Genomic DNA, 27,735 nt, shown 5'->3' with positions numbered 1-27,735 from the left:
GTGGGTTCTACAGCCCCGCCACTGATGCCAGTTCAGATTCTTCCTGCCTCAGTGGTCCTCAACCAGGGCCAGATAGCATCACCTAGAAACACGTGAGAGCCTGATTCTGGTTTTGGTGATGACTGGGGCTACCTCTAGCATTTAGAGAGTGCAAGCCAGTGAATTGAACCCCCCCCCCCCGCAGTGAACAGGACATTTTGCACAGTGAATTATTCTGCCCAAAATGCCAGTTACATTTCCCTAGAGGAACACTGTTGGCCTAAAATGCAACCCCCTGAGGGTTCATGGACAGCCCTGAGACAAGCTCAGGGCAGGGGATGTGCTATCTTCAGGCGTTGCTCATGCTTTCTGCTGCTCAGAACCTCTTCTGTTTAGCCATTTGGTAAAATGGGGCCCAGTTGTCTCATGTGATGGATTAAGAGGTAGACATGCACAGGCCTCAGGATTCTACCACATAAGGCATGGAGGTCATTGCCATCAGCCCAGTGCCAACAGCCACCCATCCACTCCCTCAGTGCTCTGTGACTGGGACATGGCTGTCCAGCCTCTGGGCAGAGACCCAGCCACAGTGACCCCGCTCCCTGCTCCACACAAAAAGGGCCACCAGGGTTAGCCTACACACCCAGGCTCCCCCCGCAGAACTGAACGGCTCCTCACCGCCCGCAGTGCAACCCTTCAGCCCAATGACACTTTACTGGCAGGGCCATTGGCAGGGCCCCAGGCGGCCCCCAGGGCTGGCTGCCCAGGGAAGTGCTTGGCTCCAGAGCTAGAGGCTGCAGAACATATTTCCAGTGGGGCTTCCAGGCCAAGAGCTTCTGCCCCTTCCCACCACTGTTCCCACTGGCCCTGCCCGCCTGCCCAGCACATTAGCATTTAAATATATCCAGAGTGGACTCCCCCAAAGCCCTCTCCCCACCGTTGAATCCACCAGGGAGGGAGCATTTGAATCCTTCTCCCTCCCGACTCCCTTCCCTCATAATGGCCATACTGTATTCATCAGCTTCTGTATGTGGCATTAGCCGAAAGAAGGAGTGAGGGCGCCTAGCAACCCAGAGGGGGCTGAGAAAGAGGTGGGAAGGAAGTGATTTTCATGTAATTATTCACTTCTACAAAAGCCGTTGTCAGGTACACACTGGAAACACAGCTGTTGTATTATTCTCCTAACCTACTTTTAATCTTTTGAGAATCTTTACCAATATAAAAGGAGAAAAGAAAGAGCTTAACTCAGCCATTTTCTGCCGGGCCATAGAAGTTATGTTTTAGCCTCAGTCGAAGACTTCACTTACAAAAGTTGTGTTGTGTTTGTGTGTTTGTGTGTCTGTGTGTGGCTGCCTGTATGAAAAGAAAATGTTAAAGAAACAAAGGGCTGTGGGTTGTGAGCCCCAGGAGGGCCACCAAGCCCTGTCCTAGCTACTTGGGTCCAAAAGCCAAACGCTGCATGTATTGTTGAGTCTGGCGTTTTTCATGTATCTTCTTGGCCTGACATTGGGACTGCAAGGAGTCTGGGAGCGATGAGATGTTGACTCCTTCTGCCCCTCATTGTCATGTCCATGTTCCAGGCCCTAAAAGTAAGTGAGTCTGTGGTAGTGATGGTTGGCTGCAGTATTTGGTGCTGCTCAGAAATCTATTGGTTCACCTGGTCTGGAGGGGGTGGGATGGTAGGAAAAGAGCTTGTTTTCATGGTATAGTTGAGAAGTGTTAGCCCCGAAAAGAAATCAGATTAAGGGAATCTTACAAGGTACCCCATTGTGTACCTTACACTCACTGTATCTTTCACGAATGAGGAAGTTGAAGTCCAGAGAGGTGAAGTAACTTGCCCAGGGTTGTACAGTAGGTGAGTGGACAAGCAGGGCTCCAACCTGGGTCTGCATGATCCCAAAGCTCACACCCTTTCCACGAAGCCATAGTAAGGCTTGGAGTCGTGCATCTGACAGAAACTATCTTATTTAATTTATTCCCCCTTGGCATGGTCTCCCAGAGGGCAGGCCAGGTTCCAGAAGTTCATTTGTCCCTAAGGCTAACTCCTCACACAGCAGCCAGTGTGTACATCTCTCCAAAGCTAGATGGACACATGACTTCACCTCACTGGGCATTCGATTTGTCATCTATAAAAAGGAGACAATAATAGCTCAACGGTGAGTCTAATACTTGTAAAATGTTTAGAACAGCCTGGTATGTCCTAGGTACTAGCAGAGATGAGCTGGTATGCTGATTATTGGCATCACTGTCATCACACACCTTCCGTTACTAGTGGCAGGATGGGTTAATGCTGCATTTGTCAGAGACCTCAGAGTGTCAGTGCCACACCTACCACCAGCTCCAGGACACAGACATGGACATAGCAGGCCTGCCTGCTGGCATCAGCTTTGGTGATGTGCAGAGGCACTGCCCCTCTGCGCTGATGGATGGCTCTGTGTGTAGACCTGAAAGCGCATTTCAAGGGGGAGCTTCTTCCTGTAGCCCATGCTGCACTAGACACCACAGAAAAGGAGGCCTTCAGCTCCAGTCCCCTGTCAGCCTCCCAGGGCAGCAGCTGCCTCTTTACTGAGCAGGGCCCTGGGCCCCGCTGCCCTGGAACCTCAGCTCTCATAGTCTCTGCTTGCTCCTCTCCACAGATGTGGTGTTGCTGCTTCTCTGCATTGGTGTGTGATCTGTCTCTCCTGCTAGAATGTGAGCCCCCTGAGGGCAGGAGCACATGGTGGACACCCAGGTGTGTGTGTTGTAGGGAAAAAAGGGAAGAGGCTTTTTTTTTCTTCCAGATTTTTGAATGCTGGCATATCCTGGGGAGGGATGAATGTTGACTAAACACCTACTGTTAGAGCTCATGGCTGGGTTTCTGAGCACTTCCTCAGTGCCCTCCAGGAGCGAGGCACTGTGTTGAATATCTGTTCCACACGCATTATCTTTTTGACCTTTTGCATGTGAGAGAAAAAGAGGGAGATGCTAACCGCATATGCACAAGGACCCTCTCCTTGATTCTGCCTGAGTTCGGTAAGTCTTTTCTTCCCAGGAGGTGAGAAAAAGACATGAAGCTTTCCCTCCCAAACTTCTAAGAGATAAGACATTCTACATGTATGGTCAAGGTGGGCATGTGGGGAGAGAGCAAGTATGTGTCTCTAACCTGGGGATAATCATGCCCACCTCAAGGCAGCTGTGGGTCATAGTACATAAGCAGGTGCTTTGTAAACTGTGAAGTGATCTCCATGTGGACTGGGGCAGCCAATACTGAGCATCGGTCATGGCCAATGTGGCTTCTGAGTGTGGGTAAGGAAGAATTTGTCCTTGTTTGTCCATCCTTCCTTGCTCCTCCCAGCTAGTATCATTGAGGACCTACTCTGTGCAGCCCAGTGCTGGGCCCTGGCAGTCTAGTTGGGAAGGCTGGGTACACTCTGATGCATTGCTTTCTGCACCTGCTGTGCACCAGAGCTCATAGGAACCAGTTACCCTGAAAGGGATGAGGTTGCCCCAGAGCTAGAGGGCGGGACCACCTCTCTTAAGGGGCTCTGCTCCCCTGTTCCCATGCAAATCTGTTCTCCAAACCTCTGAATGTGGACCGCCCATGTTCACACTGCCAGAACGCCCCCCATTCATTGCTGTAGAACATGGGGAGTGATCCGTTTCTCAGCTACTGACCCAGCTTCCTTAGGGTTTGTTTTGTGGAGACTATTTTCCCTTCAGATTGTGTTGAGAAAAGGAAGCCCTTTCTCCACTGAGCTGCCCCCTTTGTAGCATCCTGGGAGATGCTGGTCAATGGGGCTCAGTTGCCTGGTCTTCCTTTCATTGAGGTGGGGTTGCTTTTGTCCTATTTGACTGGACAGCCACAGAGCTGTTTAAAACCTAGCCGAGACTCCAAGCCTACTCAGCACACCAGGAGGCCCCAGCTTTTCTCTGTAGAACATGGAGCCAGAGTGCTATCGGTTCAAACCTGACTCTCTCCCTGATTAGTTGTTTGACCTTGTATAGATTCATTTCCTCTTCTATAAAAATGGAGAAACAAGTACTTATTGTACTGAGATGGTTATGTAAATGATGAGATCATGTCCATGAAAGCCTTGAGTACAAGGTAGGTTTTCAACAAATGTTAACTCAAGTTTCCCACTTCTTAAGGTTTCACCAAACTGGTGGAAGGATTCATGAATGTCAGTCTGTTTTATTAGCCTCTCTTTTACCCTTTTATCAAGTTATTCCTGTAGCCACCATGATCTTGTTTGATCTCTGGGTACTTATGGAATTCCTAGTTGAAGAGAGAAGTGGGGAAATAGACTTGGGATAATGCCTGTAGCAGAGTTAATGCTGTGTGTTCACCAACCAGATCACCATTTCCTTTTCTCTTCTTGGGTAAGTAGGAAGACTACATTTCCCAGATTCCCTTGATTTTAGGTTGGGACCATGCTACTTGGTTCTTGTATATGAGCAGAAGTGATACATGCAACAACCAGGTCTAGCTCTTAAAACTTTCCAAGCAAACCTCCAGTGCTCTGTTCCTTGTGCTAGAGGGTGTGTTGACATAGAAGTATCATGTAGGGTGGAAGGTCTCGTAAGGCTCAGTCACTGGGTTAAAGAGAGCCCCTTCGCAATTTGTGTCTGGCTTTTTGTTGATAAAAAAATAAATTTTTGTTGTGCTAAGCCATTGAGATCTGGGGGGTTTATTGTTTATTCCTGCATAGCCCAGCAGTAGTTATCTTAACAAATATAGCAGCTCCCTGGTAAATTAACTAATTCCTTCCCTGATGAGGAAGAAGGCTGACAGCTGGAGCCTGTTGCATTTTTGTAGTGACAGGCATATGTTTAAGAACATAGACACACCTCAGTTATGCAAATCTGTTAAGGAATCTAATGATACAGACTCCATGCAAAGATATATCATGCTTCTTCATGAGACTTTTTCAAGAAATCTAACCCTGAAAGTTCTTGGTTCTTCAATGCCCAGAGAGCATGTATCTAAGCAGAGAAGTTTTATCAACATGAGTTTTCAAAATGGGAAAATAGAAAAAGCCAGTGGAGAAAGGTTTGGATCTAGAGTTAAGGAGATGTAAAGTTACTGCTGAAATTCTGAGGACTTCCAAATCTATCTCCAGCCCAGGCTACAATATTTAGCCCTTGAATTTGTACCTGTCTCCTGCACATATCACTTGGATATCTCAAACTTGCCTTGTCCAAAACAATACTTCCCGATTTCCCTACTTTATACCTCCGTCATCCCTTTAAAAAAACAGCTCATCTTCCGTTACACCCCATCTACCAAATTGCTCAACCATGGGTATTCTTTTCTCACCTCTAGTCAACACCAGTCTTGTTTCATCTGTCCCCTGAACATTTCTTGAGAACCAAGGAGACAGGATGGCAACGAGGTGGGGGGGGGGGGACTTTAAAAAAATTTTCCAGAATCTCTGCACCCAAAGAGAAAAACCAGGATAGTAAAACAAAACAAAACAAAACAAAACAAAAAAAACCATCTTCAGCATAATTAGGTGATTCCATGAAGCACAAAATGTGAACAGGTGGAACCAAACACTGATACCAATAACATCTGCATGACGTCAACTTTGTGAGATGCAGCGATGATGAAGGCAAAGGGAATTTGGAAGGTTGAGAGCCAGGAAATCCAGAAATCTCTAACATGTATTCATCCCTAGGAGGAGAGGACTCTGGGAGGGTAAGCTTGGTAGAGCTATCTTACAATGTCAGCCAAAATTAGGAGGGATATATGTAGGCCCCAAGTTATAGGGGAAAGTGGGAGAGATGCAGGAAGCTAAGGAAGAGGTCTGAGACCTGGGAACTCTAGGGACCAAGCAGGTGAGGCTCCAGAGAGAAGCCCACAATGGGGAGAAACCACTAGGAGCAGAATCCAGATTGGGCAGGATGGAGACACTAGAGGAAACAAAAAGAGAAATTTTGGATGGGAATGGGGGAATGAGGGAAGGGAACAAAGAACAATAATTTCAGAATGTACTGTCTGCACAGTCTTAGTTTTCAAGACTTTTTATACTAACAGAAGAGGTAACCGTAGAACTGGGGGGCTAGAAAATCTACCCTGGGTCATCCCCACTCCTCCACACAAGAACACCTCCTTGTAAAAGGACAGGGAAGTGTGTCTGACCTACACATGAGCAACGGAAAAGAATCATGTCAGATCCCATACAAAGCTATTAAAAGAAAAAGAATCCCGAGCCTAATAGTATTCCTGTAGATAATGTATGCATTCCACAGACAGGGCCACAAAAACATACTGAATACTGAAACGTAATATTTCAAAACAAGCTAAAAGAAAGGAAGAACCAACAGATGTGATAAAATAATAGCATAGATGAAATTGTGAGACAAAAAGATTTGAAAATAAAGCTGACCAAAGGACAGCTTAAGAAAGGCAGAACATTTCCGGAGGAATAACTAGATAGAAGGAATAAAGAGGTGAATAGACACCATGGGTAATATCATAAGGTAAACAGGGGGTGGAAAGAAGGAAAATAAAAAATAAAGTCAGAAAGGAGATTATTTAAAGAATGAAAGAAAAAATGATATAGAAGATAGACAAGGAAGGTTCAACAGACAAATGAGTCCCCCAAGAAGAAGCGCAAAGTGGGGGTAGGGAACAAATACCTAAAACAATAATTTAGGGATTTCCCCCCCCCCTGAAATTTAAGAGAAGACTTGAATTATATCTTGGAAGAAGTACACCACCAGCCTGGGAAAATAAACCCAGATTGATCAACATTAAGAGCTATTCTAATCAAAACAACCAAATATTAAAGAGAAAAGAAAAAACTTGTTGGTCATTCAGACAAAAAGAGGAAGTGAGTAAGAATTATCAGACTTTCCTACATCAGCACTCAGCGCCAGGGCACAACTAAGCAAGGTAAATTTAAGATACTCAGGAAAAGAAAAAGAGAGCCAAGGACATTATGTACAGCCATACTGATGTTCAAGTGTGAAAGCCATTGGTCAACTATTATGAACATGCAAGAAACCAGGAATTATTATTTCCCATGAGCCTTGCCTAAGAACTTACTAGAGAACAAGCTACAGGCAACCAAAATGACTGGAGAGGTTTTAACATAAGGGCTGGGAGGGAGCATTAAATTTATAGTCACCTGTAGAACTCACGCTAAACAGTGGCTGTCAAAGAGATAATATAATTGTACATTCTGATCATGCAGATACAGATAAGTTTTGAAAATTAGGAAAGAATGGAGTGTGTATATGAAAAATAGAATAAATTCACATATTGCCTTTACATATCAACTGGAAACAAATGAATATTCTTCTAATTAGATGCTAGAGGAAAGGGAAGGAGAAGAAACTGAGACTAGTGGCTAATTTCTGTATTCCTCATAGTTGGGAACCAACCCCCAGTGTCACAAAGGAGGAGGACTAAAGGTATTGTATAAAAGTATTGATTTAATACTAGCCATCAGAAAAACAGTGACAGGCTTTTTACCATAGTGGTAGGAGAACAAAAGGGAAAATCATTTGAGAACATATCCCCCTCACACATGAACCTCCAGACCCAAGATGTCCTCTCTCATCCTTTCTCCAGTCTTTAAAGGTGTGCCTCCATCCAGACAGCCCCTTCTCTGATTGCCCTAGCACACGTTAATTGCCCCCTTCATCAACCACTCCTAGGTACTAGCTCCCTTGTTCTCTGAATGTTTCACCGAGAGACAGACATGCAGTGATATCTACAATTGTATAGTACTTCTTTCAGATTCTGACACAGGGTTCTTCATGCAGAAGGCACTCAATAAGTGCTGGTTCATTAGTAATTCAGGATGGATTGAGGGATTTCAGCTTACAGCCCCTGGGTTTTTCTAAGAATTTAGTGTTGCTGTTAGTCAGAATTCTTTGAGTTTGAAGTGACAGCAATCCAATTCAAGTTGACTTAAGAAAAAGAGGTTGGGGTGCCTGGATGGCTCAGTTGGTTAAGTGTCTGCCTTCAGCTCAGGTCATGATCCCAGGGTCCTGGGATCAAGCCTTGCATCAGGCTCCCTGCTCAGTGGAGAGCCTGCTTCTCCCTCTTCTCTGCCTGCTGCTCCCCCTACTTGGACACACTCTCTCTTTCTCTCTGTCAAATAAATAAACTCTTTTTTTTTTAAAGAGGAATTTATAGTCCTCTGAAATTGAAGTGTTTTAGGGCAGGTTTCATTTCAGGTATGGCTTGACCCAGGTACTCAAATCATTACACAAATATCAGTCTTTCTTTGTTCTAGACTCTGCTTTCCTCTGCATTGGTTTTGTTCTCAGACAGGCTCTTTCCTCATGGTCAGTGATGATCCCAAGCTCAGCATCTCCAGGAGAAAAAATGTGTCCCGTTTTCAGTAGCTCCAGTAGAAGTCCCAGGTTGTCTCATTGGCTTGGCTTGCATCATATGCTCATCCCTGAACCAATCACTGTGACCAAGAGAAATGCTTTGGTTGGCCAGGCCTGGGTCATGTGACCGCCCCTGAAGCTACCTCCCCGTGGAGAAGAGGTGCTTTCCCAAAGGAAAATTAGGGCACTGCTACCTGAAAAGGGGAGAGGGATGCTGGGTGGGCAAAAACAGCAGATGTCTGTTTCAGCGTCGATGTGCTCAATGAGCAGACTGCAAGGAAAAGTCCCACAAATGAAAATCATTCGTCAGGGGTCCCAACTTTGGGATGTGTGGCTACAAAGCTCTCTGGTGTTTTCAAAGTCACAGAGCGCTTATTTACCATGGTTTGGGTGGAGAGGAACCAGTTGCCATGGGGCCTAGCCACATGGAGAAGCCAGATTTCCCACAAGTCTGATGGCTTTTCTCACTCCGGCCTGCACACTCAGGCGGAAGACAGTGAGGGGTCTGGGAGGAGGGATATTTAATTTGCAGAGGCATTTCCAGCAAGAGTGAGGGACTTGAGGAGCAGTGCTCCGTTGAGGGCCAAGCGACCTGGTGGGTGGCTCCTGAGATCTGGTCTTCTGTTTCCTGGGGCAGAAGCTGTGCTGCGTTTTACTCTCCATATGATTTACTACTGGTCTTAGATTAGAGGTTTAGAGAGAGCACCCTTGGACACTAAAATTCTTCCCTTCTCCAGGCAAAATACCTCTGTTTTCTTCCCCTTGGGGATTTGAATACCTGGTATAGGTCACTACCCTGTATTGGGGTGAAGAGAATCCACTGAGGTAGCAAATGGGGAAACCAAGTCAGAGTGGGAGGACTTGAAAATGCATCCATTTCTCTCCTGCATCTTTAACGCTTTTATCTGCACTGGACCCTTCCTATCAACATTTAAGCATCCTTGAGTTTCTACCATTTAAACAAAATTTCTCCCTAAATTACCCTTCCACTACCTATCTCCCAACTCCCCTTTGTGGCAAAACTTCTTGAAAAAGCTTTTTTTATATTCCATCTTTCCATTTCCTCCTCCCCATGTCTCAATCCCCCTGATCTGCTGGCATCCCTGCTCTACACACACACACACACACACACACACACACACACACACACTCTTCACACTAGAGCTCTCCTTAGGTTCCTCATTCAGTTCCAAGCACTCCAGTGAGGGGAAAAATGTATTCATTTCTTAGGTTGAGAAGCAGCATTATGATCTTCAATTTTAAAAAGTATTTATTGAATGATTTAACAAACTCAAGCAAAGCCAGGGTGGAGTGACCTGTACTGTTGTAATCAAATCCCTGCGAGAGGAAATAGAGTTATTTTGCCTGGAGAAGGAACAGTTCTAGGATCCAAGGGGCACTGGTGCGTTCTCCAAATCTCTGAAGTGCTACCGCACGGAAGAGGAAGAGGTGGTCTGGATGGCCCCAGAAGTAGGAACACCTTCAGGAAGGGGGATTTCCTCTCATTTTCAGAAATGTTCTAATGGTCAGAGCTCTCTAAAGAAGAAAGGGCCACATCAGGATATAGTGAGTTTCTTGTCACTAGCAGTAATCAAACAGGAACGATTCTGTTGGGAGTAGTCAGAAGAGAGTCTTGTGTTGGGTGGGAGATTACCTTAGAGGACTTCTGAAATTCTGGGATTGGTTAAGCATGTATCTCTAGAGGCCAGTCTCCACGGACTTGCCTTTGCCACTCCCTGCTGTGTGGTCTTGAATGTTTTTTCAACTTCTCTGTTCCTGTTTCCTGAGCTGTAAAAGGGGCCTAATAATAGCACTTAGCACATAGGGTTGCTGTGAATATTCAAGTGCCGTAATGCACAAAGGGCTCAGCACCGGTGCCTGGCACGTAACAAGTGCTCAATAAATGTCAGCTAGTATTTGTATTCCGTGCAAAGCCTTGTTCTCTAGATGGCACCTGATTCTCAAGCATCCATGTTATCGGCTGCATCCGGCTTTTAGCTCTGGATTTTTCTTGGAGCTGAGCTCCGAGAGAGCCCAGGGAAAAGTGCTAAAGAAGCCATCATAACTCCTGGTATGTGTGTCATGCTGTCAACAGCAGTTTTTGTCAGAGAGGAATCTGGAGACTAAGAAAGTAGTTTCCATTATGTACCACATAGGAAGCCTAAAATGCATCTGTTTTGAAAGGTGAGAGATACAGATGGGCCTCCGCCTTCTCCTATCCCTTGCCTGCCACCTCTGATGCTCAGATCAGCTATGCAAATATTTTCCCATGGGCTGAATCCTATGACAGTTTACTCATGGTATTCTTAATCACAAAGATAAGCAGTCACTCATTCTGGCTTAAATATGACTTAGCTTAGGAGCTGGGTCCCGGGAGCTTCCATTCCATATTACATGAATCCTCTTAACAGTCCTGAGAGGGAAGTTCATTCCCCAGTTTGCAGATGAGGAGACTAAGCCTCGGAGAGGTTAAGTAGCTTTTCCAAGGTCACATAGCTGGAGCAGGGACCTAAACATCCAAATTCTTGCTGTTCAGTGAACTGTTATCCATAACCTCTGGAAAATTCTGGAATTAAGGACACTTATATTTAATGAAGCAGTCCCCAATAATAGAACTCCTAAAACATGTTCCTGAGAAGGTTAGGAAGTTTGATTATTGCTTTTAGACTTTTTGGAGGTTAAGATGTGGGTGGGGAATTTCAGAGAATGGGGCCGCCCCTCACCTGACTTCTCTTTATGCTGACTTCTTTGTGCCCTCCTGCAGGTCTGGGTAGATGCTGGGACGCAGATCTTTTTCTCCTATGCCATCTGCCTGGGTTGTCTGACTGCTCTGGGAAGTTATAACAATTATAACAACAACTGCTACAGGTGAGCATTTCACAGCCCTGCCAGATCTCCACCAAACCTCTCCGTGCTGCCAGACTGGTTCACGTTTGTCTTCCTGCCATGTAGAGCCAGGACAAGACAGATGGCTTGTTTCTTAGCCTCTCCCTGCCCCAGGGTCAAAGAGCGGGCCACCCGAAGAGCTGGGAAAATAACGAATGTGATCAGAGTGCGTTGCAAGCTGAAAGCAAATCCCTCCAGGAATCTTATTCAGGCCTCTATCCCACCCTATAAGGCAAAAATTTATCCCAGGGCAGATATGTGACTTGCCTACGGTCACATAGCTAGTTAGTGGGCAAAACCAGGGCTTGAACCCGGGTCTTCTGACAGTGAGGGCTTTGTCCTTCTTCCTTCTGTTCAGAAACCTGCTTCCTGCCCCTTCTCACTTGATGGTAGGGTCCTCTCCTGTCCCATCTGGAGTGGCCAGTCCCCCATCTTGCCCCTCAGCCTTCCTCTCTGGCCTCCTGCTGGGCCACACCCAGCACTGGGAAGGGAAGTGCCCAGGTTGGGAGGTGGGCCCCAGGCTGTCTCACCTTGGCTGCCTGGCCTCTCATGCCTGTAGACTGATTTCTCCTGTGAGGCTGAGACCCACTGAGGGCCAGGAACCTACCCAAGGTCACCTAGCATAGCAGTGCGTGGTAGAAGTGAAATTGGCACCCTGGATTCTAGCTCTAGGCCAGTGGTCTGTTTGCTGAGGTCTCTTCACCCCTGAATCCGGTGCCTGGTCATAGTAGGTAGCTCTCCAGGGGACTTGTACCTAATAACCACACAACTTGGTTGTTGTGTGGCTCAAGTGAGATCATGCATTTGAAAGAACTTTTAGCAATGATAAAGTTCCTCCCACATTATCCCCAGCTACACGCAGTAGAGCCTGGACTCTGGCTGAGGTCTCCCGGTTTCCATGCCAGGACTCTGGCACATCTCTCTGAAAGCTGGCTTCGTGATCACTTTATTAACGCATTTGCTAAAACCATGTGCGTTGTGTGTCTGCTGAGTGTGAGACACCAGAATCAGTACCGTAGGAGATACACACAGGAATGGCACAGCCTCAGTCTGCAGAGTTCGTAAGTTATGGAAACTGAGGCACCGAGGAAGTGACAGCGGGCAGGTCTGGCATGCTATAAGGAAAAGTCATTGTGGAATCCAGTGTACCTTTAGACAGCAAGTTCTGTTGTTCCTGGGGCCCTTGGGCAGAAAGGTGTTAGGTAAGGCTTGCCAGAAGGATGCTGGAGAGGTGGTTGACCATGCCAGGTTGTCCCTAAGATCCTTTCTACCTTCCAGGCATTCAGGGGGAGGTGGGTCTGGGGAATGAGAGACAAAGCACTCTGTCAGCCGCAATACAAAATAGTCACTGTGGACAGGAAGAGAAAGGCACTGGGACAGGGAGAACAGAACAGCAGGCCTCTGGTCTGCATTGAGCGTGACCCCCTTGGGATGTTAAAGAAGGATGCTATCTGCATACGGCTGTCACCCCATCAGCAGCCAGCAGTCAGCATGAGCCCTCCGTGCAGGGCACTGAAGAAATCACTTGGTCATGGCTCAGCTGTCAGTTCCGTGAGGACACAGTCTGGGTCTTCTTGTTCCCCACCATCCCTCAAGCCTAGTACAGTGCTGACTGATGTGTCAGGAAGCAAGGAAGGAGCCATCTGTTACACAGATGAGGAAACTGAGGCCCAAGAGTAGGTGGCTTGCTCATGTTCACAGGACCAGTGGGGGAACATGGTTTTGAATCCAGGTCTTTCTGGTTCCTGCACCCCCGTTCCTCACTAACAGGGATGACCATTTCTTTCCCAACAACTGCAGCTGACTAGAATTTGGCCAAGACTGCCCTCTCGTAAGGCCACGTCCTGGGGCAGAGCCGACTGTCTTCCCCACCAAACGTGTGTAAAATATGCTGGCCGCCAGAGACCCCTTCTGCTATCCCATCCAGTGGGCAGGTTATTCCCCTCCCAGCGGCAGAAGAAAGCAAATCCCCTAGGTGATATTGGAAAATCCAAAGACCCATTTTATTTCCATTTCCAAATTGTTCTGCAAGCAGGTCTTCTCAACTCAGAGGGAGTAAATTAGTACCCTCTCTTCTGACAGTGTAATAGCTTCTGGAGGTCTTCAAAGCCCAGCTCAGCTCCTGCCAACTTGAAAGCACTTGTTACATAAGCTTTTCACCTAGAAGGTGCCCTGCAGGAAAGAATTAGAGGGATGAGGAATACAACAAACCAGGCGGGGACAAATCCTCACTTCAGAACACAGGCTGCTAAGCCCCTTCTGCTTGAAGGTGTGGGTGCTCTGAGGGCCGGGGTGTGGGACACAGGACTGGAAGGGACCTCAGGTCTGCTCAGTGCTTTTCTGTCCTTCTGTGGTGTGAGGAAATCACTCAGGAGGCCTCTGGGGACACATAGGGACTTTGTAATAAGGGATATTTGTTTTTCAACAACCACATGGCTGCCCACAGATAATTGTCCACAAGTCAGGATCTGAAAGTCTTAGTTCTTAGGGGGCACTGTTTTTGTGCAGCTCCTGGAAAATGCATGGGTTTTAGTGTCTGAGATAAATAGATGCACATTCCAACCTCACCAATAGAAGCCCTTGAGACCTTGAGTATGTGACTCTCCTCCCTGAGCCTCGAGATTCAGTGACACGGTGTTCAAGAAACCCTAGCACAGGACTAGGCACATGGCAGATTCAGATTATACAGGAGAATTCCAGAATGTAGAAGATATAGAGAAAGCACTTTCCTCACCAGGACCACCTTGTTTCCCACTGTTTGATGAGGCAGGGTCAGGAAATTGGCATGAGGAACAGCTTTCCCCCAACCTTGGGGATAAATCTCCCCTTACCTGGGCTGAGTTGCATTTCCCTTTGAGAGGAGAGAAATCAGGCTTGCAGATAAGGTCTTCAGGTCTGCCAGCCCGGCCCTTATCCATAGTGCCAGAAGAGTTCTTTAAAGAGAACTGTAATAAGTCACTCACTGTAACAGTAGTGCTGTATAAGACACAGCCCCAAGAACTCAGTGGTTTGACATGACAAGCATTTGTTTTTATTGCTCACAAGGCTCCTGGCCAGCTGGGGAAGCTCTCTAGCAGGCTGTGAATTGGTGGGGTTTGGCTCCAGGGTGCGGGCAAGCTCAAGTCTCCTTCATGTATGTACATTGTGGAGTGCAGACTGCAAGGACAGCAGCTCCCCTGGGGAAGTTCCTTTCCTAGCAAATCATAGAAGGCATAAAGGACAAGTTCAGTCACATAAGCATGTCTCAAGCCTCATCTGTGTCACATCTGCTAATATCCTGTGGCCAAAGAAAGTCATGCAGCTAAACCCAAAGCCTATGGGGGAGGAAAATGTACTCATCCCCAAGGAAGAAGGTAAGGAGAAGTGACTACTTGCTGGAAAATTAATAATCTGTCATAAGGCCCAAGAAACCCTGTTATCAAGCATTTTGTCTTATGGTGAGTTCAGGTCCAGAGAAAAGAATTGCAGGGGAAGTGAAGCCCATGTTTCCTGACCCCCAGGGTAATGTCTTCTCCAATAGGCCCTTGATTCTCAGAGTCATTGCAAGGCAACTGGGTGTCACAATTACCAACATTAGTGTAACCTTTGGTTACATTACAAAAAGTATGCCGTCAGGAGAAGAGGAGGTGAGAGTCCTTTTGTATTCTTGAGTCTAGCACTCAGTTCTGGACGTGGCATTTGAAGAGGGGCCGGACAAACTGGAGTGTATTACAGATCACAAGCAGGATGAGGACCTGGTAAAGGAACTGGGATGGTTAAGTGAAGGAACAAAAAAACTCCAAGGGGATATAGGGCCACTCTCTTCAGATCTCCCAAAGCTGAAGGAGCTCCAGGCTGGTAGGAAGGGCTGAACTAAAACTCACCAGAGAAGGCGGGTTTGGGTCGAACACACATGAGGAGGTTCCTACTGCTGTAAGCAGCACAGGCCGGCCACCACCACAGGGACGCCCCATAGTTATACCTCGGACAAGAGGCTGGACAGGCCACGTGGGAGCATCTCCCTATAAAGTGGAGCATCATGTGTGCCATAAGCCTAACTGGCAGGTGCATGCGGTCCGGCAGCTGAGAAGACTCTGAGGCCGTTTGCCCACTGCGGCCGTGTGAGGATGCCAGGCCTGAGGGAGGGGTGGCCGGGACTTGAGGGTTCTGCCTTCATCTTGGCAAAGCCCCATCGTTTGCACTCTGATTTCTCCTGGGTTGCAGCTTTATGTTGGCGCTTCTTTGCTGCTAAGCCCTTCCCAAGGGCAAGAGACAACCCCCGCTCCGATAACCCCTCCATGCGGCGCCCGGCCTGAAAGGGGCTGCTCCCTGGCAGGGACTGAGCAGGGAGGGCTGTGAGACGCTGCTCCAGTAAGCAGCATGGCATGACGGGTGTCTCCTTCTGTAGCTGATGGGAGCTTCTAGTGTAAAGTCCGTGGATGCTCCCCTGAGGAGAAGCAGCCAGTTCTCAGAGGCCTCTCCTTTCCTCCTTGCTTTGAGCTCCCAGGAAATCACTCCTCTCTCCCTTTCCCTGGTTTCCTCTCCTGCCAGGGATTTGGAGGAGCATTGGTTTGTCTCCAAGCATCTTCTCACTAGTTGTGCATTTTCTCACTTGCCAGCCTGTCTTCCTTCCCAGCCCTCTTCCTTGCTTCTGGTCCATGACCCACCTTATCTTCTAGAAATGCAAGAGAAGCTGTGTGACCATGGGCCAGCCCCCTAACCTCTCTGAACCACAATGGCTTCATCAGGCAAATGGGGCTGTCTGTGCCCACCCTGCCCTGCCCGCCCCACAGGATGGCTGTGGTGCTCCAACAGAATGTTTGAGCAGTGCACCTGTTCTGCCCACTCTGACCTCAGCCCTTCTCGCTGCTTCCCCACAGGGACTGCATCATGCTTTGTTGTCTCAACAGTGGCACCAGCTTCGTGGCTGGTTTTGCCATCTTCTCAGTCCTGGGCTTCATGGCATACGAGCAGGGCGTGCCCATTGCCGAGGTGGCAGAGTCAGGTAAGTCTGCCAAAGGTGAGGGAGGCCTTGGGTGATTGATGGTCGTGGTACAAATACGATCTGCCTCCTCAGCCCATTCTTCTCCTGGGTTCAAGTCTTAGAAGGTGGCCCTACCATCCATCCTCAAACCAGGATCGTGGGAGAGAAACTGTGACACCTCCTCACTCCCATATCCAAGACATGGCCCCAAGTTGAATAGCTTCTGCCTCCTGGGCATCACTCCACTTCACGTACTTAGCCCCAGCAACACTATCTCCCCAGCAGCCCAGGCCACCATCACTGCTCACCTATGTGACCGCAGGAACCTTTCACTCACCTCCAAGCCTCCACTACTGCCCCTTCTGTTCCATGTACAGATTGGCTTCTTTCAAAATGCAAGTCTGAACATGTCCTTCCCTGATGAAAAGCTTTTCTTAGCTTCTCATAGTGCTGGATTCTTAGCATGGCCGCAAGGCCCTGTGTTGCCCAGCCTTTGTAGCTTCTCCACCCATATCATTCCCCCACCCTCATGCTGCCCCGCTGCGGGGATCTGCTTTTGCAACATCATTTGCTCCCTCCCACCCCAGGGCCTTTGTACATACTGTTCCCTCTGCTCGCCCTTTCCCTCTTCTAAGATGCAGAATCATGATGAATGTGACCGTCTTAAGTATAGATTGATGAGTGTTTATTTCAACCACACTACAGGCAAATTATTGTTGCTGAGGTGACTGTGCAAAATGGTGAATTACTCTTGCCTTGATTTATGTGGTGTTTGAATTCTAGAAGAAGTCAGTGTGTATTTTTTTAAAAGTGTGAAAATAGTTTGTGTTTTTATGACAAAGAGATTCTAACCTCAGTTAAGTCTAAAGTTTTTCACCTACAAGAATGTTTAGTAGATCCGTTTGTTGAGAGTAGCACAGGGAGCTTAGCCATTCTAGCCTCCATCTACTCAATGCTAGTCATGCCCCCATTTATTGCGACTACCCCCAGGCACCCCTGGGAGCTACACTGCCTCTATTGAAAATGCTGGTCCACAGTGTCCTGTTTTGTGTGGCATGCATTGATAGGGAAGCATCCCTCTAACCCACCAAGCTGGCAGAGTGGGCTGTATGGACATCAGAGCAGGAACATGATTGCAAAGCTCTGCTCTGTGACCACTCAGGGTCCCTCTTCCTCTGGATAATGTATGTCAGAGAGAGAGACAGTCCCTGCTGAACTCAGGAGTTCAGAGCTAGACTAGAGAACATTAATATGACCAAAGGTCTCACTCAGCAAGTGCTGACTCTGGGCAGGAACTGTCTCATGTGATCCTCAGCTCAGCCCTCCAACATGGCACTTTTGCTACCCCTATTTTACAGGTAAGGAAGCAGAAGCTCAGAGAGGTGAAATGACTTATGTAAGGTTACACAGGCTGGAAGGGACACAGCTGGGATTTAACACAGGCCATCTGGCTCCAGAGTCCATGCTCTGACCATGCCATCTTACTGCCCACTGTGGGCACCTGACACTTCACCAAACATTCATGCTCCTTCCTGGCATGAAACCACAGAGAGAGAAAATTACCTTCTCTACTGAAGCATTGCCCTCTCCAAGAATCCCATCCAATCCGTTCCTAAAATGAATGTCCTAATTCCTGCCTTAGGTATTAAGTAGGATAAGATATCCGCAGCACTATTTTTTCTCTTTCTATCATTATTTCAATTTTATAGATGAAATTCAGAGAGGAGTCATAGATGGAAAGGAAAAGAGCCAATAAAAGTAAATTTTGTTATTTTTTTTCTAATTTCAAATTGAAAGCATATTCATGGTAAAAAAAAAAAAGTGGAAATCTTTTTTTTGTTGTTGTTGTTGTTTCCTAAGGATTTTATTTATTTATTCGACAGAGATAGAGACAGCCAGCGAGAGAGGGAACACAAGCAGGGGGAGTGGGAGAGGAAGAAGCAGGCTCATAGCAGAGGAGCCTGATGTGGGACTCGATCCCATAACGCCGGGATCATGCCCTGAGCCGAAGGCAGACACTTAACCGCTGTGCCACCCAGGCACCCCAAAAGTGGAAATCTTAACAGAGGAAAAATTCTGCACTCTGAATCTGACAACACTCTGGGGTTCTCCTGTCAGGATTTTCCGTGCATGTACATCCATATTTGTGGTGATGGAAACCAGATCAAATTATCCTTGGTATTCTGTAGGCTGCATTTTTCCATTTACAATAAAGCATGAGGAGCTTTCTGCCTCAGTAAACAGAGATCACCATCATGAGTTTTAATGGCTACGTGGTATAGTCCACTGGATGGATGGACCGTAATTGATTTACTCTGTCTCAATTGTCAGGATCTGGGGGTGGTTGTTTTTAACACTCTACCTCACAAAATGCTCAGCACCTCTGCAAGGTAGGCTTTCTCAGGGCTTCCACTTGTGACTGTGCAGAATATGCACTGCACACCTGCAGAGGGCACTGTTCACATGAACAGTAGCACTAGGCTTTCCTGTGCCCATTGCAGATGAGGACCCTGAAACTCAGAGCCTGAAGTGGTTCACCCAAGGTCACACAGTTCATAGGTGGTACAGCCTGGCTCTAGCCTTTTCTGGTTCACCTTCCTGTGTTGCTTCTGGTACCCAGCAGGTAGATCTGCTTTGTGCCCCTGTTGGGCATGTGGGTCAGGCTAAGATTCTCCTTAGGAGCTTCTCTGCCATTTGGAGAAATTGCAAGTTGCAAGTGAATGTGTAGCCACCTCACCTTGCTCAGAAGGACCTGGGTGTGCTTTCTGATTAATGATTTTTGGAAAATACCCAATTAAATGGCAGAATTTTCAGTGGGATGTCCCAGCATACCTGGAAACTGAGCCAGGAAGGCAACATGCACTTCTCACAGGGCTCAGATTTTTGTCATGCTATGATCCCAGGCCTGAAATTTGTGGCACTTACCTACATGTCCCTTGGTCTGTTTCTGTGATACTTTCTGTCAGGTACTCTCTCCTAGAGGTTAAGGTTTTAGACAGCTTATAATTGGGTCTTGCTGTCTTATCCAGTCTTGATTATCTACATCTTTTAATCGTAGTATTTGTCTATTTTCATTTTGTAATTACTGATGTGGTTAAGTCCTAAATTCTGTTTTGAGGCAGAAAATGTCAGAATGATCATCGGAAGTGGAAAGTGTCAGATATGTGGTGGCAGGATTAAGCGATGCATTATTAACTCTAGGTAGACTTTGATGAGTTATGGATGTATATTGTTGGCCCAGCTGCTTAGAAAATAATAATAAGAGGTAGAGCTACAAAGCTGAGATGAAATATAGTTGAATATTTGTAAGACATCGATTAGCCCAGAAGAAGGCAAGAAAAACATGAACAGAGTAAACAAAAAATTTGGAAGGGACAAAAAGAAAACAAATATGAAATGGTAAACTTCCACCCACCCATATCAATAATTACATTAAATGCAAATGGGCCAAATACTCCAAGTAAAAGGCAGAGATTATCATACTGAGTAAAAAAGCAAGACTCAACTATAAGCTTTCTAAAAAGAGACACACTTTAAAGATACAGACAAAGTGTAAAACAAAGAGGAAAGCTATACTCTGTAAACAACAAGCATAAGAAAAGTAGGTTTTGGTATATTAATATTCAACAGAGTAGACTTCAAGTCAGAATATTACTAGAGATAACAGGGGAGGCACTTCATAATGTTAATAAAAGGGGCAATTCATTTGTAAGATATCTAATCTGTAATGTGTTTCTACCTAATGACAGACATTTAAAATACATGAAGCAAAAGCCGACAAACTAAAAGGAAAAATAGACAAACCCACAACCATAGTTGGAGATTTTAACATTCCTTGCTCACTAATGTTAAAACAACTATACAAAATATTGATAAAGATGTAGAGATCTGAACACTATCAACCGACTTGGCTTAATTGACATTTATAAAACACTGCACCAAACAACTGCAAAGTACAATTCTTTTCAAATGAACATGAAACATTCACATAGATGGGATGTAAATTGGGCCATAAATTAAATCTCAATAAATTTCAAAAGATTGAAATTACAATGGATATTCTCTGACTACCAATGAATTAAACTATCCATAATAGAAATTTATCTAGAAAGTCCTCAAGTATGTATAAATTAGGCAACACGTTTCTGAATATCCCATGGGTCAAAGAAAGTATTTCAAACTGCGTAGTGAAAATACAACATATCAAAATGTGTGGGATGCATTTAAAGTACTTACAGAGAAATTTATAACTTTGAATGCCTAATTAGAAAGAAGGATTTAAAGTAAAAAAAATTAAGTTTCTATCTGAAGAAGGTGTAAAAAAGAAGTATAAGTTAAACCCAAAGTAAGTAGAAACAAATTTATAAGGCATACACACAATACAATTCTAAAGCCAAAATTTGATATTAAAAGAGATAACAAAATTTATAATCCCCTAACAAAACTAGTCAAGGAAAAAAAGGAGAGGAAACACAAATTACTAATATCAGGAATGAAAGAGGAGGTATTCTACAGACATTAAAAATGAGAATAGGAAATATTATGAAAACTTCAAGCTAAAATATTTGGTAATGTACACGGACAAATATAATGTAATGGACAATCCCTTTAAAAATATAATTTACTCAAAATGACTCAAGAAGAAATAGAAATACTGAATAGCTCTATACTTTTAAAAGACATTGAATTCATTATCAAAAATGTTTCTACCAAGAAAACTTGAGGCCCTGATGGTTTCACTGGTGAATTCCACCAAACAGTTAAGAAAAAAATAATATCTGTCTTACATAGTCTTTTAAAAATTAGAGGAAACAAGACCTCTGAATATCTGAGTACTGTGACAGCTGTATAGCCACTTATATCCCAGTTTTCTCCCCAAACAAGAAAAGAACAAGAAGGGAAACTGTATTTTATACAAAACTATGTCCCTGCATAACTTAAAGACAGAAAATATTGAAGGTACAGATAACTCTAACAAAAAGAAAAATTATCAATCCCAGTGCACAATCCTTCCTGCTACCACCTATACTCTCACAGCTGGCAAGGCAAACTGAGAAAAACTGTGGGGGAGATAGAAGACAGAGAAGCTGGTAAAGGGACCTAAAAGTGATTTGGAGCAATCACCAGAAAGATCAAATCCACTTTAAGTCTGAAAATGCTGGAAAAGATCCAGACAGATCCCTTAGCAGGGACAACAGAGAAGGGATTCAGTGTGTGATTTAAAGGAGCAGGGACCATTTATAGGAACAGACACGATTTAGAGGAGACACCATTTGAAACACAGAACTTCTGGGGGAGAAAAGGCAAAAAGAATGGGAGAAGTACCCTTTGACAATTAGATGGTGAAGAGAAAACCAAAAAGAGATAAAGTCCTGCAAAACAAAAGAGAACTGTAAAATTAGGGTGTAGGAAGGGGAGATCATCCTCCCTCCACCATCAACACAAAACACTGCTAAAACTACCTGGACTTCGCCACACTGACAGAAGAGGGCACCATTAAGTTGGGGATTTTATAAAATGCCCAAGAACATGAATATGAACATGAGAGAAGTGAAGTCCATACAGAACTGCGGAAAACAGGAATAGAAATTCCCCACATATCAATGACCATGAAATCAATCATGAAATAGAGGAAAATTTTAAGTCAGCACTCCAGACAGAATTAAATATACCCAAACAAGCATCCGAGGATGTAGGGGGGAAAAACACCTTGAACCTGGAATTTTAAAACTAACAAATGGGGGAAGGGGAGAACAGCAATAAATGAAGAGAAAGTTGATTGAACTTGGGAAGAAAAAATGAGAAAAAAGAAAGATGAAGCTATCTTAGAAATGAAGAATAAATTACAAAGTGTCCAAAGAGAATAGTCTCAATAAAGGGGCATTTTAAAAAGGAAAGAAACACACAATAGCTAAATCGTGGAAGGAGCCGAGATGCCCTGCAACAGATGACTGGATTAAGAAGTTGTGGTCCATATATACAATGGAATATTACTCAGCAATCAGAAAGAATGAGTTCTCAACATTTGCTACAACATGGACGGCACTGGAGGAGATAATGCTTAGTGAAATAAGTCAAGCAGAGAAAGACAACTATCATATGATTTCTCTCATCTATGGAACATAAGAACTAGAATGAGCAGTAGGGGAAGAAAGGGATAAAGAAAGGGGGGGTAATCAGAAGGGGGAATGAAACATGAGAGACTATGGACTATGAGAAACAAACTGAGGGCTACAGAGGGGAGGGGGGTGGGGGAATGGGATAGACCGGTGATGGGTAGTAAGGAGGGCACATATTGCATGGTGCACTGGGTGTTATACACAACTAATGAATCATCGAGCCTTACATCGAAAACCGGGGATGTACTGTATGGTGACTAACATAATATAATAAAAAATCATTATTAATAAAAAAAAAAGGAAAGAAACAAGGAAGTAAATGAAAATGACATAAAGAAGTAAAAATGTAGAAACAGAAGACCAGCAAAGAAGAAAATATTCATATCATAGAGTCCCTGAAGAAGAAAAAGAGAACAATGAACAGAGTGATATTTAAAACTATAATCCAAGAAGACTTTTCAGAAACAGAAAAAGAGCTCAATCTATACATTGAAAGGACTTCTTAGGTACTAATGAAAATTCACCCAAATTGGTCAACTCCAAGACATTCTGGTAAGATACTAGCTTTCAAAAATAAAGATAAAATCCTCAAGGCTTCCAGCTGGAAAATATTAAATAAGTTACAAGGGCAAAAGAATTAGACGGGTATCACACTTTTCAAAACCAACACACAAAGAAAGAAAAATATGAAGCAGCATTTTTTTAAAAAATTCACACAAAGAAGTGTGAATCAAGGCTATAGAAAATGTCAAGGCTATGGAAAAACCATTTTAAACAGAACTTTGAGACTTCTATATTCATCAGTGTTTTGGAGTAATCTACTAGTGTGAGCTTCATCCATACCAGTAATGACTGGGAAAACTTCAGAAAAAGGACTGATGGTAAGCACTTAAAAATATTTAAGTAAACATCTAAGACCAAAGCAAAGGTGGGAAAGAGGATAGAGGACTAATGTAGAAATATGATGTGTACTGTTAACAAAGTAGAAATCATTTGAACTAAAAGATGGAGAGAGAAGGCAAGAGGAAAATAGAAAAGGCTCATTGTTGTGTGGGCCTTAAGTGGTGTCAAATGATATGAGGTGGTGATGGGGGTGGGAAGACCTGGAAAGCCAGGCAGTAAAGGTTTAAATAAGAAAATAAGGGTTTAAGGACATTTTTATTTTTTTTTTTAAGATTTTATTTATTTATTTGACAGAGAGAGAGAGACAGCCAGCGAGAGAGGGAACACAAGCAGGGGGAGTGGGAGAGGAAGAAGCAGCCTTCTAGCAGAGGAGCCTGATGTGGGGCTCGATCCCTTAACGCCAGGATCACGCCCTGAGTCGAAGGCAGACGCTTAACCGCTGTGCCACCCAGGTGCCCCTAAGGACATTTTTAAAAGATGTAAATATAAAGGTAGTCACTAGAACAAAAACATAAACCTTCCTAAATACCAAAAAACATTTACAAATAAAAGAACAAAGAATACACAACTCGTAGAGAAACATAACATATATTTTGAAATACACATAACCATAAAATATTTTGTCAAAATATCAGTCATATTGATAAATGCGAATGGGCTTAACTCATCTATTAAAAAGATTTTCAATTTGCCTCACAAAATATGACATATATATATATATGCTGCGTATATGAGAGATACACCTAGAACAAAGTGATTTGTAAAGACTAAAGGTATAGACAATGATAGCAATCCTGATATCGGGCAATTCAAGCCCCAAAGAGCAAAGCATTACAAAGGACATTTTTTTAATGGTAAAAGGTACAATTTGCAATAAAGATATAACACATAAAAATAAATACACCACATAACAGAGATAACCTTTATGAAGCAACACTGCAAGAGGTACAAGGAGACATAGATAGAAATAAACTAATAATATGAGAAAACCATACGAAACACATTTATCAGTAAAAGTGAAAGAATGAAAATTACATCCTCTGTTCAGAAAACAACAACAAAGTGAACCAAAATAAAGCACGAGGAAGGAACTAATAAAGAGCAGGAATGAATAAAATAATTATAGAAAAACAGATCTAATTAACAAATTAAAATTCTGGGTCTTTAAAAATGACAGCGTTACCATATTGCCAAGAAGAAAAAGAGAATATACAAATAGTGAAATAAGAAATAATAAAGAAGAAATAACCATTGAAGCAGGAGACATTTTTCAAAATCACAAGAGACTGCTTTATAGTCTTCTCTACACATAAATTTGAAAACTTAGATGAAATGAATAGTTTCCTAGGAAAACAGACTGCCACAATCAACTGCATTTGATTTAGAAAGCTTAACCCAGTAGACGAAGTTATTGAGGAACTACCCCACCAGCAAAACAACATAAAAAACAAAAACAACACTAGGTCCAAATGGTTTTTCAGATAATTCTATCAAATCTTCAAGGATCTGATAGTCCCAGTGCTCTATAAATTATTGCAGAGCATTGAAAGGGAAGGAAAACTTCTCAACTCCTTATATGAAGTATGTGTAACACTGGTACCTACACCAAATAGGGCAAAGAAACAAAACATCACTCATGCATATTGATGCAAAAATAGTAAATAAAATATTAGCAAACCCAAATTGAAAACATTAGAATCCAAAATCACATTAAGAAGGTAATATACCATGTCCAAGTTGGATTTACTCCTGGAATAATGCAGGGTTGGTTTAATGCTAAGAAATCCACAAATATCGTACACCATATTAAGAGCCCAAATGAAAGAAATTACAAAATTATCTTCATAGATATAAAAAAAAGTCTTTGAAAATATTTGATTTTTCATTCACAATATAAAAATAACCAAGTAAATGGATATCGAAGGGTATTTTCTAAATGGTAAATGTGTATGTGTGTGTGTATGTAAGTTTAAAAAAGCAAATATCTATAGTATCCTACCCATTGTGTAAGAAAGAAGGAGATATAAGAAAGCATGTCTCCTCATCCCACCTACAGGGGATGAGCGGACAAGGGATATAAAGAAGGGTGGAATTAAGTAAGGATGAGAAGGAAACAGTACTTCTCTTAGTATGTTTTCATTAGCTCTGACTCTTAGAGACACATGGTAACAGTAATGTTTCACATAGCACCCAAAATAAACAGTTCCTTTTTGTGGATGGAATTAAAAGGGAATACAAACAGTAAGAAATGAACCTAACTGTATTATGCATGAATAATGTAACCATACTGAAGAGAATGGGAAAGATAAGACCTAACCTAAGTGAATTTCAGGAAATAGTATTTTGACTGTACACTATAAGGCTAAAAACAAAAATTACTGTACTATCCTCTTGTTTGGACAGGGGTATGGGTTTGTAATTCTGTAACTGTTGTATGTGTTTGTGAGGATTGAACAAACAAGTCAATGTAGATCATTAGAGACAGATTTTTCCCTGAGAAAGAAGTTATAAATAAGGAAAATGGAGAGGCTACAATGAACTGTATTAGAATTGGAGAATCAGGATAGACTCATGGGTTTAATATATATACAAATAGATATAGAAATATATATGTGTATGTATGTGTAGATATACATACTTATGTCTCCTAACTTTGTGTGCTGAGAGGGCCTGCAAGAAGTGATACTCCAGTAGCAATGAACATACCCAGAAGCCAGATCTTGGTTTCTGAACACCACTTTCCATGAAAGGAACCAGGGCTTCTTGGAGAAGCAGTTGATGCTAGTGCTGGGGCAAGACATGATGAAGCTGGAACATTTAGTGGTGCCAGAAAATAAAGAAGTGCTCAGAAAAAGGACGAAGGCATGTCAAAAGGACATAGGAACCAACCTGAAGAAGCTCTTAGTAGCAAAACCTAGAACAACTTGAATAGCAAAATAAATAATGATAATATTGGATTGTGATCCATAGAATGAACTGAATACCCAGGAGTCCATACTGAAATAAATAAAAATTGAATAAATAAATGAGTGTGAAGGGACGGCTCTTTCTTACAGAATAATTCTAATTAATAAATGTAGAAGGAATAAAGAAAATAGAAACCTGTGAGGCAAACACCACAGGAATAATTGTTGTAAGGAAGATCTACCAATGGATGCTAAAATCAGTGGGTATAAGTTTGACTTGAACTGGATATTTTCATAATCTCAAAGTATCCTCCCAAAGATATTTATCAATTATAAAGAGAAACATTTTGCAGTAGAGAAAACTAGCATTCACCAACTTAACCAAGTGATCGATGTAAGCATCACCAGTACTAAGGTTTATGGACATCAGGTACCCCTCCCAACATAATGCACTGAGAAGGATACAACATCACTTCTATGATGTTCTTGCTCCCCAAAAATGTATAATTTCTGTTTAATAATGAGAAAACATCAGACAAACCCACACTGAGGAACATTCTGCAAAAGAATGACCAGTACTCATCAAAAATATCAAGGTCATGAAAGACAAGACTGAGGAACTGTTGCAGATTGGAGGAGAGTAAACAAATACATCTACGAAGCGCAGTGTGGAATCTTGAATTGGATATTAGAACAGAAAAAAAAGGACATAAGGAGAAAAACTGGTAGATAATGAGAAAGGTCTGAAGTTTAATTAAGAGTATTGAGCACAAATGTTCATCTCCTGGCCACTAAATATGAATGCTGCCCCTCAAATCAGAAACAGAGCAAGGATGTATACTGTTTCTGCTTTTATTCCATATGGTACTAGAGTTCCTAGGGAGTGCAATAAAGCAAGAAAAATAAATAAAAATCATTAAGATTGGAAAGGAAGAATAAAAACTGTATTTATGCGTGAACATGATTGACCACTTAGAAAACCCTAAGAAAACCATACAAAAATTAAGTGAACATAGCGATGTCACAGGATAAAAAGACAATAAACAAAAAACCTATTGTATTTTTTGTATGCTAGCAACAACTGGAAAATTTAAAACTTCTGCTCTTCACAAGGTATCATTAAGAAAGTGACAAGGCAAGCCACAGACTAGGAGAAAATATTAATAATTCTTCTCTGATAATGGATTTGTATTCCAAATATATCAAGAATTCCCACAACTCAGTAAAAAGGAGACAACTCAATAAAAAGTGGGCGCACTCAACAAGGACTTTGCAAAAGATTTATGAATGGACAATGAAGATATGTGAAGACAACTCCACATCTGATAATATCAAGTGTTGGCACAGATGTGGAGCCACTGGAACCCTCAAACATTGCTGATAGGAAGGTAAAATGACAGCTACTTTGGAAATCGGTTTGTCATTTCTTAGAAAGTTAAACATATGTTACCATATGACCCAGCAATTCTACTTCTATATTTAGGGCAAAGCTAATATAAGGTGGAAAAAAATCAGATCAATGGTTGCCTGGAGCTAAGACAGGGAATGGGGATAGAGAGGCTACAGAGGGGCCCAAGGGAACAATAGAAATGTTCTATATCTTGAGTGTAGTTATCTGGGTATATGTATTTCAAAACTCATTGAACTGTAC

The 27,735-nt window shown here is 43.3% G+C and overlaps 1 protein-coding gene across 1 annotated transcript in view; it reads left to right on the top strand.

Moving 5' to 3' along the window:
• The window catches only part of SLC6A11 (solute carrier family 6 member 11), a 126,986-nt gene that overhangs the window by 82,901 nt on the left and 16,350 nt on the right, over positions 1–27,735 (top strand). The window contains exons 7-8 of the mRNA XM_045808240.2: positions 11,072–11,175; positions 16,053–16,177. Coding sequence (XP_045664196.2) covers positions 11,072–11,175; positions 16,053–16,177 — 229 coding nt within the window. The remainder of the gene's footprint in view (positions 1–11,071; positions 11,176–16,052; positions 16,178–27,735) is intronic.

The sequence above is a fragment of the Ursus americanus genome, chromosome 14 (genome assembly GCF_024610735.1).
Source record: "Ursus americanus isolate L20-20 chromosome 14, mUrsAme1.1.p, whole genome shotgun sequence".
Classification (NCBI taxonomy): domain Eukaryota; kingdom Metazoa; phylum Chordata; class Mammalia; order Carnivora; family Ursidae; genus Ursus; species Ursus americanus.
The sequence above is the reverse complement of the archived record's forward strand: the minus strand, read 5'-3'. Positions and strand labels throughout refer to the sequence as shown.